An 18,403-nucleotide genomic window follows, 5' to 3' on the forward strand; every position below is an offset into this window, starting at 1 on the left:
TGGCTCTTTCCCTTTAAAGCGATTGTCCACAGACATTTTGGGTCAAACAAACAATATATGTCCTTACTTCTACCTATCATAAAACCTGTACACGTTTTATATACATAATTTTAATCAGCATTAGCGGAGCTTTCATCTCCTACACTCGTATTTTGTACTTTTAAATCGGTACCGTGTATCGATTAATACTTAAAGTATCGAGTCAGAACTTTTCTAAAATTTAACACGTTTGAGTGCTTGACAGCACTGCCAATCGCTGGGCTGATGATCAGCTGCAAGGCGAAATGGAGGTCTGCCGGAATAAGACACCACGACTAACTGTTTTTACGATATGCATATTTTTATACATATTGTATATTTATATAATATTGTATATATATATTTTTTTCATAATTTATATTCAAATAAAAATGAAGAAGGCAAATATTAAAGTTAGATCCATGTTGATGTCAAAAGTAAAGAATAAGTCGGTTCGGGGATGCGTGGGGGGCAATGAGTTTTCAGCTTACTAAGTCAAGAGAGAGATATAATTGCTAAAAAAAGAAAATAAGAAATATACGAAATGTTAATTTGATTGTTGTTTTACAAATTAGCTTTTATTACCTATTTTTTATCTTATATTCACAAATTACGATATATTTTATAATTATAGTTCCCGCCTTGTCTTTCAGGGTTTGGTAATTTCTTTTAAATTTAATTTTTATTGCTTTATAGTGTATTTTATGTAGATTGTGCTAATTTTTATTATATGTGGAAATTGTTACTAACTGTATTCTTTTATAACCGACCCGCACAAGAATACTAGATAATTTAGGGAATTACGAGCAAAGCAGTAGCACAAAATATTTTATTTATTTTGCTAAAACTAGCACCAACACTATTCAGTTAATAATAGTTTTTAAGTTATTTGTTGATAAAATTTGTCTTTTACCTTCACCAAATTTTGATACAATAAGTGCACTTATCACATTTATTTTAATAAATATTCAAACTACATTAACATACACACACGTTTTTAACTCTTTTTATTGATATATACCATAAATTAACAATTTAAATTGCATTTATAACTTGCAAACACTTGACGCGCCAGCTAAATTTACAATAACTGAAAAGCATGGCTGAATGGAGTGCTGCCAGAAGCAAAAAATAATAAAAAAATTGAATGCGATTGAAAACGAAGCAACATAGGAACATAATTTCCACACACTCCAGAGAGCGTTAATGTATATTTAACGTTCTCTGCACACTCTTTTTTGTTAGAATAATGAGGGAATGGGGGTTTACAACTTCTACGGTGTATATATTGAGTTCGTAAATATATATAAATACAATATCGATATGATTTTCGAAATACAGTTCAGCTTCACGTAAAATTCCTACGCGAAAAGGAGTACTACGCAAAAATACTGTGGATTGCCTAGCCGGAGTTGGACTGATGAGGATTATTGTATTGAAGCGCGGCCGAAGGCCGCCCACGCGAAAAAGAGTCCTACGCAAAAATACTGTGGATTGCGTAGCCGGAGTTGGACTGATGAGGGTTATTTTTTTGAAGTGCGGCCGAAGGCCGCCTACGCAGAAGAAAGTTTTACGCAAAAATACTGTGGACAGCATAGACGATTTTTTATTTCAAATTTTCGCCTGCGGCGCTTTTTTTTCTTTTTTTTTTAAATATATATATGTATATATATATACCATATATTCATAATATAGTGAAAATTTGGAATTAAAAATCGCGCGATTTTTTATTCCAAATTTTCGCCTGCGGCGCTTTTTTTTTCTTCTTTTTTTTAATAATATATATGTATAATATAATGAATATTTGGAATTAAAAATCGCGCGATTTTTTATTCCAAATTTTCGCCTGCGGCGCTTTTTTTTCTTTTTTTTTAAATATATATATGTATAATATAGTGAAAATTTGGAATTAAAAATCGCGCGATTTTTTATTCCAAATTTTCGCCTGTGGCGCTTTTTTTTCTTTTTTTTTTAAATATATATATGTATATATATATCATATATTCATAATATAGTGAAAATTTAAAATTAAAAAAATATATATAATATATTCAAAATGCATACAATCAAACATACTTTACTGAAAATCAAGCATTAATATATATATGTATATAAATATATACATATATCCATAAATGTACCTATATATATATATATATATATATAGACGTATATAATATAGAAATAATTTGTAAAATTTTGTATTTCTATTCATTTATTATCTTCTAAAATTGTTTATTTATACGATGTCTGGCAGCACTTCGGCTGGTTGTAGTAACCAAAATAGGAGGATTCTTGGTCAATTTTACAATTTTTAAACTCAAATAACTTAAAAACTACAAGCCGCCTGGGGGTGAGGTTTTCACTTTTAGAAAGTAGAATACCCCCTCTACCCCCCCTTATACCCCTTTGTTTAAAAGAGGCGGGCGACCGAATGGGTATTTTCCCAAATAAAATATTAGCAACTCGTTGTCACCCTGCTTTTCTTGTCTCCCCCTCTTCAACAAGTTACAAGACGTCGTCTTACCCAAAAATGATAGATCACCTGATTTCAAAACGTCCTCTTCTGTCACATGGTTGATTAATGTGATTAATGTGATTAAAACGTTGTGTAAATTTAGATATTTGTCAATCAAAAAGCATTATTATTAACTAAGAAAACATGTATTTATGTAAGTTTCCTTAGTTAGAAATATTATTTTGTAAGTTTTTTGTCGATATTCGAAATTTGTTGTCGATATTTTGATAGAGAAGTCTCATGGGCCGAAGATGATAGAATACAAGGTTGCCCATGAATAAACGAATTTTCACAAACATGTAGTTTCTCCTTCTTTTGTTTGTTTTTTCCGTTTGTTTTGCATTGGTATGGGGCCTGACATCAGAGTTGTCAAATTCCCGGAAAATTAAATAACTGTTTTGGGAAGACACCACCTTCTGCACTTAATTCATCTTGCTATGAAAATGTTTTCTGTTGGGCTACTGAATATACCTTCTATGAATTCGCCTTGATATGTTGCATATAAATTTGTGCAGTGCTATTTGTCGTAGACAACATTTGTAGTGTGGAAATTGATGTGGTAAATTATCTCATCCATTGCGGTGTTTGCCATTATTTTGTATAGAAATAAATTGAGCCCGGATTGATTATTGATACAAATATGACAATCAAGTTAACAGCTAACATTAATAATCCACCAATAAGTAAGTTGGAAGAAAATTTACCCTAGTGTTATTTTTAGGTTATCTTTAAAATTTTGGAGTGGCTCTTAGGGTCAGTTTTTCAGTGCTAGTTAAGAGTATGTGCCTAAATTTGCAGGTTAAAACTTAATTTAAAAATTAACCGCAATTAATCTACCAAAGAAAAACTGGTCCTATGCGTCGGAGTGACATTTTGTACATTATGTACTTAATAGCGAAGTCTTCAAATTAAATTGTACCTTTGAATAATTAAAGGTGGTTTGGCGACGGCTCATCTTATCAATGAAACTATAGCCGTTGAGATCGTGTGGGGCAATGAAACCGTGCTTGAATATCCAGAAAATCGCAGCCTTTTGTGTCACTCCAATAATGATTTACTGCGGGCGTTGGCACGAGCGGCGCCGGATTATAAATTATATGGTGAAACTGCTATTGAACGAACGCAGGTTGACCATTGGTTATCATTTTCATTAACTTGTGAAGAGGATATTTCTTGGGCTCTGTCTTTTCTTGACAAATCAATTGCACCTGTCACTTATTTGGTTGCCAACAAATTAACGATTGCAGATTTTGCACTTTTCAATGAGATGCATGCTCGGTATGAGTTCCTTTCTGCGAAAGGCATTCCTCAGCATGTGCAACGCTGGTATAATCTAATAAATGCACAACCATTGATCCAGAAAGTGTTGCAAACATTGCCGGAAGAAGCCCGCGCTGCAGCTAAACATAGCAAACGAAGCAATGGTGTAAGTCCAAGCGAAAGCGAGAACTCTCCTGTTCATGGGCATACGAAAACCAATGAGCGCAAGCAGGAGGGTAAATTTATCGATTTACCAGGTGCCGAAATGGGAAAAGTTGTCGTACGTTTTCCACCCGAAGCATCTGGATATTTGCATATAGGGCATGCTAAAGCAGCGTTATTGAATCAATACTATGCCTTGAACTTCAATGGCAAACTAATAATGCGATTCGACGACACAAATCCTGCCAAGGAGACGGTCGAATTTGAACAAGTGATTTTGGAGGATGTAAAAATGCTGCAAATCAAGCCGGATATATTTACTCATACATCCGACTATTTTGAACTAATGTTGGAATATTGCGAGCAAATGATCAGAGATGGCAAAGCCTATGTAGACGATACGCCACCGGAACAAATGAAACTTGAGCGCGAACAGTGTATTGAGTCGGCGAACCGATCAAATGGTAAGTTGATTAATTAAATATTTACTGCCGTTTGTCAATTAAAATTAAAATTTCCAAACAGATGTAGAAATAAATCTATCATTATGGCGGGAAATGAAAAATGGCACGGAAAGGGGACAGAAATGCTGTGTGCGTGCAAAAATTGATATGTCCTCACCAAACGGCTGCATGCGAGATCCAACAATATATCGATGCAAGAATGAGCCTCACCCAAGGACGGGGACAAAATACAAGTAAATATAAATTACAGTACAAATAATGCACAATAACAAAAATATTGCTTACATATAGAGTCTACCCAACATATGATTTCGCCTGTCCAATCGTCGATTCTATTGAAGGCGTTACGCATACATTACGTACCATGGAATATCACGATCGCGATGACCAGTTCTATTGGTTTATCGATGCCCTGAAACTGCGGAAACCCTATATCTGGGAATACAGTCGTTTGAACATGACAAACACGGTATTGTCTAAGCGTAAGTTGACTTGGTTTGTCGAATCGCGATTAGTTGATGGATGGTAAGAATGCCATCTTTTATAAAATGAACTATTTGACCTAAATATTCATTATACAGGGATGATCCCCGTTTCCCAACTGTGCGAGGTATTATTCGACGTGGTATGACGGTTGAAGGCTTGAGAGAATTCATCATCGCTCAAGGATCCAGTAAATCTGTCGTCTTTATGAATTGGGACAAAATATGGTCATTTAATAAAAAAGTGATCGATCCGATTGCACCCCGTTACACGGCACTGAATTATGACAATCGCGTAGTAGTGCGTATTGAAGGCGGAAAAATAGAGAAGGTTGAAGTACCAGTGCATCCGAAAAACGAAAGTCTTGGAATGAAGAACGTAACACTTGGTCCACGGATATATATTGATTATGAAGATGCTGTTGCCCTAAAGGAAGGCGAAAATGCAACCTTCATAAATTGGGGCAATTTGTTAATCAAAAAAGTACATAAAGATAACAGTGGTAAAATAACAGGTGTCGATGCTTCTTTAAATTTGGACGATAAGAACTTCAAGAAAACATTAAAACTTACTTGGTTGGCTGAGGAAGACGATGAGTCTGCATACCCACCAACATTTTGTGTTTACTTTGACAACATTATCGGCAAAGCTGTATTGGGAAAAGATGAAAATTTCAAAAATTACATTGGGCACACGACTAGGGTAAATATTAGGATAAATTTTGATTTTCTGTATTTTAATTTCATTAATATTAATAATAGGAAGAAGTAAAAATGCTTGGCGATCCAGAACTTAAGAAATGTAAAAAAGGTGACATAATCCAGCTTCAACGTCGGGGCTTCTTCAAGGTTGATGTGGCTTATGCTCCACCCAGTCCATTCTCAAATGTTACGACACCAGTCATTTTGTTCTCCATACCTGACGGCCACACTAAAAATACTCCTTCCTCAGGCTCGATAATTAATGTTAATGCTCAAGACGACAGAAAAAAGGTAAGTAAGACTGGTGTTTGATAATAAACTCGAAACTAAGCCTTAGGCATTACAATCAATTTCCTTGCCTGTTATAAGTTGAATTCTTTAAATTTGCTTGTTTAAATCTGACTGAGACTTTTGCCAGCCCGTGTATAGACTATTTATTGCTGTGAAATTGTTACTGTAGCAAGAATGATATAATGCAAAGCGTTCTAAACCCGACGAAAAAATTATACGCTGAATACTATTTCTGGCCGAAGTCTATTTATATTTGTTAAAAGACTCAGAAAGTGACTCTCTGACTGTGCATCACATGGTTCGTAGCTGCATGCTGCTCTCGATGTTGGGCGCCCGGAGATTCGAATATGTGCACTTCATGATGGTAATCACGCGCCAACCCATTCGGTTACGGCGGTCACCGTAGTACTACTTTGTTCAAAGTCGGCAACCTCTATAGTTTGCTCTCCTTCTCCGTGCAATTGTCACTAAGAAGCATATCAGTATGCTCAGCAAGCAAATTTCTGCTGGTATGATACCGTAGGAACCATCTCTGCAGCTATTTCCTGAAGGCTGAACCATCTCCTAGACACGTCAGCTGACATCTTGACCTCACTGACGATGTCCTGGACTTCACACGACATCCACTGGACCCTCTAGTATATAGACAGGCCATAAACGGCATTTATTGAGGGTCCCTTGACACCTTCTTTAAACTCCACAATCCCGAATGCCGTCATCGAAGTACAACCACCAGCCTTGCAGACGAAGAGTTGCAAACGTTTCCACTACAGTCGGTTCTACGTTACCGAAACGACCCGGCCAAGGACTGTCACTCCAACAGCATTCCCCGTGTTTAAGTATGGGGAATGTTTATGCTGCTAGAACAACAACAACAACAACGAAGAGTTTCAGCTGCTTCGTGAGACTCTCGTTACTTTGGCGGAATCGACACCGACATACTCAACATATGTCTGGCATGTAAATGTACCCCGCACGACCGGTACATGAGATTGCCGATGACGACGGTGACTTCACCGTGCCTGATGAACTGATAAACTGTTCGATAGATAGATTTTCTTCGAGGTTTGCACATACCTCATGGTCTTTTGTGCCCTCTGCACATCACTGTACCCCAACCAGATCCAGTTCCGTTATTAAACTCAGGATAGAGGTCGAGCTGAGTCTCGGGTCCTATTCATGGAGAGGCTACCTCTCTCGCCAATGCGTCCGCTTCTTAGTTCCCATGTGTCCATGTGTCCTGGGACCAAAATTAGTCGGATGCGATTGTGCGTTCCTAGCAGATTCAGTTTCGCGATACTCTCACAGGATGATAGAGCCTTGAGTGCCGTCTGACTGTGGCTCAGAATGGCAATATTTCTATCTAAGTTTAGCGCTGCACATAGACAGATGGCATACATCTCCGCTTGGAAGATGCTTGGAAAACTACCAATCGGCACAGAACGCTGGTTCTTGGGTCATATATTTCAGCACCTATGCTTTCTGGGGTCTTCGAGCCGTCTGTGTACCAACGCAGTGTACACTCATGAAGTTTTCTTTCAAATGCAGGTCTACTCCATTTTAACTTATAGTCCAGTTCAATTCTAAACTTTTTTTTCGAATTGGATGACTTGTTAAGCGCTGAAGCCTAGTTGATGTCTTCATCGATAAGATTATGGCTCTGTTTGGTGAACTATAAATGCTAGGCTACCACCACGGTCTCGCTCGCGATCATTGCGGTGCTTATTGGAATAAATGAGAAACTACAATACTGTGAAGTTTTTTTCTTAAACCGCAGCTATCAATATCCGTGCCGCCAGTTCATAAGATCTCTAGGGGCACGCAAACTATTGTCTCTCGTATAGTTCCCGGGCCATAAGGGTATAGACAAGAATGAGATAGGAAAGGTTTTAGAACAAAGTGAAAATACCTGCATCACCAAAGCATTCCCATGGCAGCCGGTTCTACGTTACCGGAATGACTCGTGTTTTTCCCGACCAAGGGCTGCCGCCCCAGCAAACTAGCCCTGTCTAGTGTACCGTATCCCACCCCCAATCTTTCGTCACAGGAGCAATCCATTGCAGCACGTTTGCTCCAAATACTTCACTTCCGGGCTGGCGTCGAACCCAACCCCGGACCAGAAGTATTTTACTACTGCATTTGCCACAAACGGCTCCACCCGAACTCCACCTCGGTTAGGTGTAATAAGTGCGACGGGTGGTGTCATCTTAAGACCTGCTCAGGCCTTAAGACTCGCAGGGAGTGGTTCACAAGGTATGTGGCCACGTGTTGCTCCCGCCCTCAGGCGGCCCCTGCCTCAACGGCGATACTGCGGTTAAACTGCCGCCACCAACAACACCTCAACGGTAAGGAGTCCCCATGTGCAACACAACTCCCTCACTGACCCACAACCCTCCTGCTCCTACCCCAGTGCGGGGACAAACCAGCAGCTCTTGGTCCCCCGCACAGTCTGCTCCGTGTGTCATACCGTAGTTCCTCGGAACTTGACAACTGTTCAATGCAATTCTTGCAGTGGCTGGTACCATTTTCGGAGGTGCTCCGGCCTGCACACCACCCTTGAGTGGACACGCGACTTCGTTGCCCCCTACTGCAGAGCTCCCGCAACCGCCCCCAGTCAACGTCAGGCCACTACAAATTTTGCGGAACGCACAGCAGGACCAACGTAGACAACACCACGCATCCCTCACCCCCCGAGTTACGAATATACTCCCGCGAAGCTTCAAGCTATTACAACTGAACTGCAACGGACTCACGAGCAAATTGACGAAATAGTCGACTTCATGAGCCGTTATGGTATCAAGATAGCTGCGGTCCAAGAGACGAAACTGCACGCTAGGTCCCCCCTGATTACCAGGGACGGCTACAACGTGCATAGAAAGGACCGCGAGCGAGACAACGGTGGTGGCCTAGCGTTCATAGTCCACCATTCAGTACAGTATCGTCTCATCGATGAAGTCATCGACCGCAGGAACAGCACCTTAGAATGTCAAGCTATAGCTGTCCGGTCAGGCGATGCCGAGCTCAAAATTTATAATATCTATATACCCCCTGTCACCTGCTGCCCGGCAGGATATCTCCCTGATATTTTGCTCATCGGGGGAGAAAACCGTTTGGTAGTAGGTGACTTTAATGCGCATCACGATCTTTGGCATTCAAGCCTGTCAAATGATTTTAGGGGACAGCTATTGGCAGAGTAGATAGACGACTCGACATTCAGCACTGTAAACGGCGAAGCCCCCGCTAGGGTAGTGGGCAATTGCAGCAGCTCGCCTGACATCACAATTGCTAGCGCAGGTCTGATAAATAGCATAACCTGGCGACTTATGCTATCGCGTGCATCAGACCACTTGCCCATTATCATCTCGATCGAGAAACCTGCCGACTTTGTTTCCGCGGATCACCGGTCCTACATCAACTTTAATAAAGCTGATTGGACCAGATTCGCGGAATTTAATGAGGACATCTTCGCAGCCCTACCCATTCCCACCGATGTGCGCGCAGGCGAACGCGCATTCCGCAAGGTGATCACAGCCGCCGCGGCTCGCTTCATACCCGCTGGACGGATCCGGGACATACGACCCAATTTCCCAGCCGAAGCAGCTGCTCTGGCGAACGAGCGTGATCGCCTACGCCAGGCCGATCCCGGGGATCCTCAAATAAAGGATCTCAATTCGGAGATCCGGCAACTGCTAACCCGACATAAGCGGACCAAATGGGTAGAGCATCTGAAGTCCTGCAATTTCACCTCTGGTGTGAGCAAGCTCTGGTCCACCGTAAGGTCCCTGTCGAACCCGACGAAGCACCACGACAATTGGATATCACCTTTAACGGTCGTGCTTTGTCGGATCCGAAGAGATGCGCGAGCTACATTAGCCGGCAATTTATACTGCATCCTCCGGTCGACAGATCCACACGTGCCAGCAGACGGTTGCACAAACTGACATACAACAGTGCACCGCTTGCTTTCTCCAGCGACGAGGTTCAGGGGGCCATCAAACATATGAAACCATCTAAAGCCATTGGCCCTGACGGACTAAACATACTGATGCTGAAAAAGCTGGGTCCACTGGAAGTAGAATTTCTCACCAATGTCTTCAACCTGTCTATGGTCACTCTCATCATTCCTGATAAGTGGAAATTAGGGAGAGTGGTTCCACTACTGAAGCCAGGGAAACCTGCCAACCAAGGGGAGTCTTATCGTCCGATAACTCTCTTTTCCCCAGTAGTGAAGACTCTTGAAACCCTTCTACTCCCACTCCTTATAGAACACCTGACCCCAGCCTCACACCAGCATGGTTTCCGAAGAGTGCACAGCACCACCACGGCATTCACCGTCATAAACACCCAGATAAACCGCGGACATAACCAAAACCGCCCCTGCGAGAGGACTGTCCTAGTAGCGTTGGATTTACAAAAGGCTTTCGATACAGTCAGCCACGCCACGCTACTAGATGACATTTTACAGTCAACACTCCCGCCAGGGCTGAAGAGGTGGACCGCGAACTACCTGAGTGGTCGTCACTCGTCGGTGATATTTCGAGACCAAACGTCTAAACAGAGAAAAATAAAGCAGGGAGTACCGCTGGGTGGTGTCCTTTCACCCTTGCTTTTTAATTTCTACATTTCGAAACTCCTCCAACCACCAGAGGGAGTCTCACTGGTCTCATACGCCGACGACTGCACGATAATGGCGTCGGGCAATGACATTGATGGCCTATGCAAAAAAGTAAACGACTACCTCGCCCGCCTTTCTCGCTTCTTCACTGCGAGAAACCTACAACTTTCTCCCACTAAATCCACGGCGACCCTTCTCACCACCTGGACAAAGGAGGTCAAGCTGCAACTTCAGGTACACGTCGATGATACCCCAATACCGACGGTAAACAACCCCAGAATATTGGGAGTCACCTCTGACAGCTTGCTCTCCTTTTCAGCGCATACAACCGCTATTGCAACGAGAGTACAGAATCACAACAAGGTCCTCAAGTCGCTTGGCGGCAGCACTTGGGGCAAAGACAAAGAAATATTGCTGTCGACTTTCAAAGCAATAGGCCGACCGGTTCTTAACTATGCTGCGCCTGTCTGGTCACGTGGAACCAGTGATACGCAGTGGACGAAGCTCCAGACCTGCCAAAATACTGCAATTAGGACCGCGACTGGATGTCTCCTGATGTCCCCCATACAACACCTGCACGACGAGGCTCATATGCTTCCTGTGAAGGAGCATAACCAACTGCTCAGCAAGCAGTTCCTGCTAGGGTGTCACCGTAGGCCTCACCCATGCAGACACCTGCTTGAGCCTGAGCCACCTCCCAGGCACATCAGGAGGCACTTCCTTAACTACGTGGACGAGATCCTAGACAGACCACTCCAGGATCGGACAGGGTATAGACAGGCCATAAACGACATTCATCAGGAGACCCTTAACACCTTCTTAAGCTACCGACCCTCGAATGCCGTTATCGGAGTCCAACCACCACCAATTGCAGACGAAGAGCTCTAGCTTCCCCGAGAGTCCCGCGTAATCTTGGCACAACTCCTACTTATCCAGAATCGACCCCGACATACTAAACATATGTCCGGCATGTGAAGGCAGCCCGCACGACACTAACCACCTTTTCACATGCCCCATCCAACAAACTCATCTAACACCTCACTCCCTCTGGACCCAACCCGTCGAAACAGCTAATTTCCTGGGCCTACCGTTAGATGAGCTAGACGAAGACGACCGGTGATTACACTACGCTGACAGGGCAAAGGTACTGCTACAACAACAACGACTTGCATCACCAGTCTCTGGTCAACGCATCTGCTCATCGAATATGATGCCACCTCGAGAAAAAACATTTTATTAAAATCAAAATTTTTTATGTCTCAATGGCGTCTAAATATAGTTAAAAAATTAAATGATCGTGATGCGAGCTTTAGAGATATTCCACGTGACAACATTCAACATTTTTTCGTATGATTTTGCGCATTTACCGGTCTCAAAAACTTTTTATCCGGCTTCGAAAATAATAAGAATTCCAAAAGTAATTCCAAAATTCGTTAAAATACACAAAAGTGAAATAATCCAATTTACTTGCATGGTCATAATTTTACATCAGTGTAACAATCTTCTCCATTCCAAATTAGAGACGGATCAGATAAATTCAGTATTTGTATTATATTCGACAATTTTTGTACTTTATATATTCTGACACGTGTGCAGATATTACATTTTTGTAATATATTTAATTGCGTTTGGTTACAGCGGTATGTAGGATGTATTCAAAATGTGACTTAATATTAATATTCGGAATGTTTTATTTATTTCAAATTTGTCTACGAAATTGCAATTCCTACAGACAAGTAAGAGTTCGTACAGGCTAGTTATAAGTAAAATTAAGTAATTTTACAATTGCGTTGAAGTAAAAGAAGGAGAGTTTCCCCAGAAGGAGAGGAGCGATTTTTTTAGGCATGTGGAACCCTTTGGAACTCTTGCTCACCCACCAAAAAAAAACAAAAAGGCCCAATGAAACGAAGAGCTTATTTGACTCGGCCAGTGCTCTATTAAACAGATAAAAATGTCGCAAAATCTTAAAAGGCGCATTAAAATGAGTTTTATCCGACAGAAAGGGACAATTAGCTGAACCGGAGGCTATATCAAATAAAAGACTGATAAAAAATTTCTTATATTATGCACTCATTGAATTGATCACCTGGCATCGAGAATTATAGTCCAAAGAAATGAAGGGAGCGCAACTCAAACCGGACAAACGTCTTCTGCACAGATTCCAATCGATTTATATAACCTGTTGCAAATATTACGACGATTTTGATTCGTAACCTTTTAAGCAACCCCATTTCATTTCCAATTTTTTACATACATAGGTATGTATTCAACTTGCTCATTCAATTTCATATGTGTGTCTATTATTGCATTTAACTTCTTCATTCGGACCTCCTTCCCAATTACAACGTCATATATAAATAATCCAATTGTTATTATTTCCACCATTTTCGTTTTCTGTAATCTGTCCACTGAAAACATCGAAAACCATGTGCAAACACTTACACGGAATCAAAATAAAACTAACTTAGATGTCTTTTTTTTCCTAATATGACCTAGCCGATAGTTCTGGTAGCTGGTGCTAATATTTTACCATTTTGGATTTGTAATCCTTTTATCATTAAGTTTAAAATTAAATATAAATAAAAAAAATATAAAAATAATAATTAAAAAATAAATTGTACAAAAACAACAGTTGCTCCTACACAACGAATAATTAAGCAGATATTTTAAATACTTTGTGTAAGTTCTTAAACATGAATGCGTGTAGGTACTCTTTCCAAGCAAACTCCCTCCACTCTCACTTTCATATTAAGCAACCGACTCTCAATAAGAAAGCTCGAAACTTGTTTGAAATGCTCTCGTCATGGCTAAATAACGTGAAGCAACAACGATCAGTTACTGACAAACATTCACGCACAGCAGTGCAGGTTAGTTTTTGCTTTTTGAAAACAGTTGAAAAGTTGACGTTGAAGAAAAAATACAAGACCAAATAACCAGCCGATCGTTTATATTTGTAGCGCATCTAAAAACTAATTCATGCTTTAATTCAAATACATATTTACATTATTGTTGTGCCTATTCGGCTCTGATCATGCATACGTTGTGCTGACGTTGGCAAGGTGCACACCATTTATAGGGCTCAGGCTTTGAGTGTAAGTTTGCAATAAGTGTTTGTTTTTATACTTAAGTGTATATTTATGTACATATATTGATATAATTTTTGGTACTTTATATTTTTTAATAAAAAAGTCGTTCATATATATGCATGTTCTTTATTCACAGAGTGCTAAAGTTAATTCTAATTGCGAAGCAGCCACAAGCACGGCTACTGCAAGTCCTACTGATGCCCAAGCAATCAATGAAGATATTGTCAAACAAGGAGATTCGATACGCAATTTGAAAGCGAAAAAGGCATCTAAGTCCGAAATAGAGCCCCAAGTGAAGATACTTCTTGATTTAAAAGCTAAATTTAAAAACTTAACTGGCCAAGTGTGGACACCTGATACTGTAGTTTCACCCTCTGCTCCACAATCGAATGCTGACGCAGCTGTTGAGCAATTGCTCCATAAAATTGCTACACAAGGCGATAAAGTACGTGAGCTGAAATCAAAGAAAGCTGAGAAAGTGGTTGTTGAAGCAGAAGTAAAAACACTGATTGCTCTTAAAACTGAATATAAACAACTTACCGGTACTGACTGGAAGCAGGGTGCTGTAGTGTCAGCGATTGTTAAGAAGGAAAAGTCACCAGAACCACCATCAGCTGGCGCCGTAGGAGATTTGATTGCGAAAATCACTGCTCAAGGTGATAAAGTACGTCAATTGAAAACTGCTAAGACGGATAAAAAAATAATAGATGCTGAAGTAAAAATCTTATTAGCCCTTAAAACAGACTATAAGAGCCTCGTAGGGCAAGATTGGAAACCAGGAACAACATATGCTCCTATAGCAGCAGATACACCCGTTAAAATTGACTTAACTGGCGACGATAGCTTAGATGTTGGTGCACTTTTAGAGCGAATAAAAGTTCAGGGTGATAAGATACGTCAATTAAAATCGGAAAAGGCTGAAAAGTCGGCAATTGACGTGGAAGTGCAGTCGTTATTGGCATTAAAGGCTGATTTTAAACAACAAACCGGCACTGATTGGACACCGAACACTAAGATTCCATCTAAAGACGTTTCTGCTGCTACAAACGTTCCTATAGCAATGTCTACCTCACCAGAAAAAGAATTACTCAGCAAGGAGATCAATGAGCAAGGAGATAAAGTACGTGCTGCTAAATCTAATAACTTACCAAAAGGGGAGATTGATATCGAAGTGAAAAAGTTGCTGTCACTTAAGGCGAAATATAAAGAAGTTACTGGCACTGATTTCCCAACCGCAGGAGGACGGGGCGGCGGCAGTTCCTCGAAGAAAGGAAATGAAAAAAAGGCTTCAGCTGCCAAAAAGGAAGCCCAAACACCTAAAGAAGAGATCAGTGGTGCTGCGGGGGGGTCGAAAAAGCAAACAAGGCTTGGACTTGAAGCTACCAAAGAGGGCAATCTACCCGAATGGTTTTCGCAGGTATGTCTCTTTTACTGGTTTAAATTGAACAATATTAAGTACGATAATAAGGTTTGCACAATGTAGATGACTGGGTACTCTACGATGCTCTGTAAACATCCTGAGCTTGCTCTTGAATTTTGACAGATTTTTTAAACCTTTCAAGGATTTATTTTCCCAGGATCGGCTTTCTGCCCTTATGCAAATGCTTTCGACCAATCCCAATAATGTTGTGCTCTTCATCCAAAACCTCAGGCTAATTGGTTTTGTTGCAGTTATATCTCTAGCTGATCTATCAGCTTCCTCGTTCCCGTCGATGCTCTTGTAAGCCATGATCCCCTGTATCCCTCGAGGACTAAGCAACCATTCTATATTACTATTGACCCACGTTCACCCAGCGTTCCCACGACAGTCGGTTCTACGTAACCGGAACGACCCGGATTTATATCCGGCCAAGGATTGCCACTTCAGTATATGTCACTCCCCGTATATGTATGGGGAATGTTTATGCTGCTACAACAACAACAACTATTGACCCAGGTATCACCTATCCCGCAGCTCCGAGGGGGTTACGCCTGCCTCCCTGGCTGGCATTCTCTACTCAGCAATTGCGCGGGTATCGTCAGGAAACCGTTGCCATATACGTCGCATGCATGGGAATTCTACTCATCCATATGTGCGTAAAAGGATAGTCATGGAACACCTCATTGTTAACCGTCTAAGGAGATCACCGTCTATTACTGTTAAAACAACAACCAGCGTCACATCGCTCCCACGACATCCGGTTCTACGTTACCGGAACGACCCGGATTTATATCCGGCCAAGGACTGTCACTCCAGCAGCATTCCCTATACATGTATGGGTTATCTTCATGCTGATACAACAACAACAACCAGCGTCACATAATGCCCTGACAACTCTAATCGTTGCCCTCAAAGAGTTCTAACTGTTGGACAAATATACTGCTCACTGGACATCGAATCCGATTTGAAATTCGACTAAGTTCATGCACCACGTGTCTGCCTTAGTACTATCTTAAGATTACTTTAATTCAATATCTCCTATTTATGGTATACCTTCCTTCACTTTTCTCTTCTAGGTTTTAACAAAGGGAGAACTAATTGAATACTATGATGTGTCTGGTTGTTATATTTTGCGTCATTGGTCATTTGCAATTTGGAAGTTCATAAAAACTTGGTTTGATGCTGAAATCACCAAAATGGGTGTGAAAGAATGCTACTTTCCTATTTTCGTTTCGCGTGCGGCACTCGAACGGGAAAAGGCACATATCGCTGATTTCGCGCCAGAGGTAGCATGGGTGACGAAATCCGGAGAGTCTGATTTGGCTGAGCCAATTGCTGTGCGACCTACCTCCGAAACCGTTATGTATCCGGCTTACGCAAAGTGGATTCAATCCTATCGCGATTTACCTCTACGTCTAAACCAATGGAACAACGTTGTGGTAAGAGTACTTTTATAGAGACTGCAATTTACATGAATTAATTAAGTCAAACTCGGAAATTTTATATCTAGCGCTGGGAATTTAAACATCCACAACCATTCCTGCGCACGCGTGAGTTTTTGTGGCAAGAAGGTCACACTGCCTTCGCTACAAAAGTAGAGGCCGATCAAGAAGTCCTAGAAATCCTCGATCTTTATGCACAAATCTATACTAATCTTCTTGCGATTCCTGTAGTTAAGGGCCGCAAAACCGAAAAGGAGCAATTCGCTGGTTCTGACTATACTACCACAGTAGAGGCTTTCATTTCGGCATCGGGCCGTGCTATTCAAGGCGCTACTAGTCATCACTTAGGTCAGAATTTCTCGAAAATGTTTGAAATCGTGTATGAGGATCCGGAAACGCAGGAAAAACAATTTGTATTCCAGAACTCATGGGGTATAACAACGCGCACTATTGGTGTCATGATTATGGTTCATGCAGACAATCAGGGATTGGTCTTGCCACCGCATGTTGCTTGCATTCAGGCAATTATTGTGCCTTGTGGTATAACTGTTAATACCAAAAACAACGAACGTGAAGAACTACTGAAATCATGCAAGCAACTCGAAGCTCAATTGAACGCAAAGGGGATTCGCTGTGAAGGTGATTATCGTGACAATTATTCACCTGGATGGAAGTTTAATCACTGGGAATTGAAGGGTGTACCAGTGCGTATCGAACTCGGTCCGAAGGATATGAAGGCAAACCAAATTGTGGCAGTGCGTCGTGATACGGGCGAGAAGCTTATTTTGGCAATGGAAGATGTAGAGTCGAAAATAAGCCAATTGTTGGAAACAATACATGACAGCATGCTGGCGAAAGCGAAAAGAGATATGGTTGAACATACAAAAATTACAAAGAATTGGACAGAGTTCTGTAAATTTTTGGATGGTAAGAACATTATGCTTTCCCCGTTCTGTGGCGAAATTGGCTGCGAAGAAAAAATCAAGGGAGATAGTACAAGGTTAGTACGAAATTTTTGTTGTTTTGTCTAAATTAGCTTCGTTATAAAACAAATTTGTTTGCAGAGACGAGGATGCAGAGCCTGGGGCACCGTCTATGGGCGCTAAATCACTTTGTATACCATTTGATCAACCTGCGGCTATAACTATAACCGACAAATGTATTCATCCAAGTTGCACCCATAAACCTAAGTTCTACACGCTATTTGGTCGCAGTTACTAAAGCAAGACCAAATAATAAGTCTAGACCACTAAAACGAAAAGGATTAGAGAAGAAATCAAAATAATTGAGATTTTAAAATAAACGACAATGTTTCTGATTTTTATGAAACCAATTATATGGTGTTTAGTACTGGGGTTAATATTAAAAAAAAAATTGTGTGTCGGGATGTACTACAATTCAGAGAAGCGACCGCGAGTAGAAAAAACTTTCTATTATTTGGTGTCTCATGCTCGGCGTTTCGGCCCCGTGCACTACCGATTGGTAATCACGTATAAACCCATTCGACTACGTCGCCGAAAAATACTTAATATCGTTAATAATACTTTGCAAGAGTTCTTTTTTATCCTGTAGAACGAAACAAAGCTAAAAAAAGATGTACGTTAATGTTGAGAAGACAATTTTGTACATGCACTTACACAGGTTCCGGAATATCCAAAGCATTTGCCTCTTAGAAGATGTTCAACTTTCTGATGACTTTTCAGATTATTTTGATGTGTTAAATAATTAGAAAGAAATCATTTTAACGCAAATCTTCAATTTACAATTAAATAGAAAATATAAAAATAAAATTAAAATAATTTAAGTCGGCTCTCGAAGATGCCCAAACGAGAATACCCAGAAAAATATATCAAAGCTTAAAAATCCATCGTTTTTGAAACGTTTAACTGTGTTGAAATAGCACGGTGATTGCTTTTCTTCGACATGATTGAATCGTTCGTTCG

At 40.7% G+C, this 18,403-nt stretch overlaps 1 protein-coding gene across 1 annotated transcript; it reads left to right on the top strand.

Moving 5' to 3' along the window:
- The first annotated feature begins 3,040 nt into the window (after positions 1 to 3,040).
- Positions 3,041 to 17,793, top strand: LOC128856108 (bifunctional glutamate/proline--tRNA ligase). The gene is made up of 10 exons (XM_054091499.1): positions 3,041 to 3,219; positions 3,472 to 4,422; positions 4,484 to 4,655; positions 4,714 to 4,947; positions 5,004 to 5,607; positions 5,667 to 5,897; positions 13,735 to 15,015; positions 16,095 to 16,457; positions 16,529 to 17,460; positions 17,525 to 17,793. Exons 1-10 carry the CDS (start codon positions 3,177 to 3,179, stop codon positions 17,679 to 17,681), a joined length of 4,968 nt encoding a protein of 1,655 aa, XP_053947474.1. The 5' UTR covers positions 3,041 to 3,176; the 3' UTR covers positions 17,682 to 17,793.
- The last annotated feature ends 610 nt before the right edge of the window (positions 17,794 to 18,403 follow it).

This window comes from Anastrepha ludens, chromosome 2, assembly GCF_028408465.1.
Source record: "Anastrepha ludens isolate Willacy chromosome 2, idAnaLude1.1, whole genome shotgun sequence".
In the NCBI taxonomy this organism is placed as follows: Eukaryota; Metazoa; Arthropoda; class Insecta; order Diptera; family Tephritidae; genus Anastrepha; species Anastrepha ludens.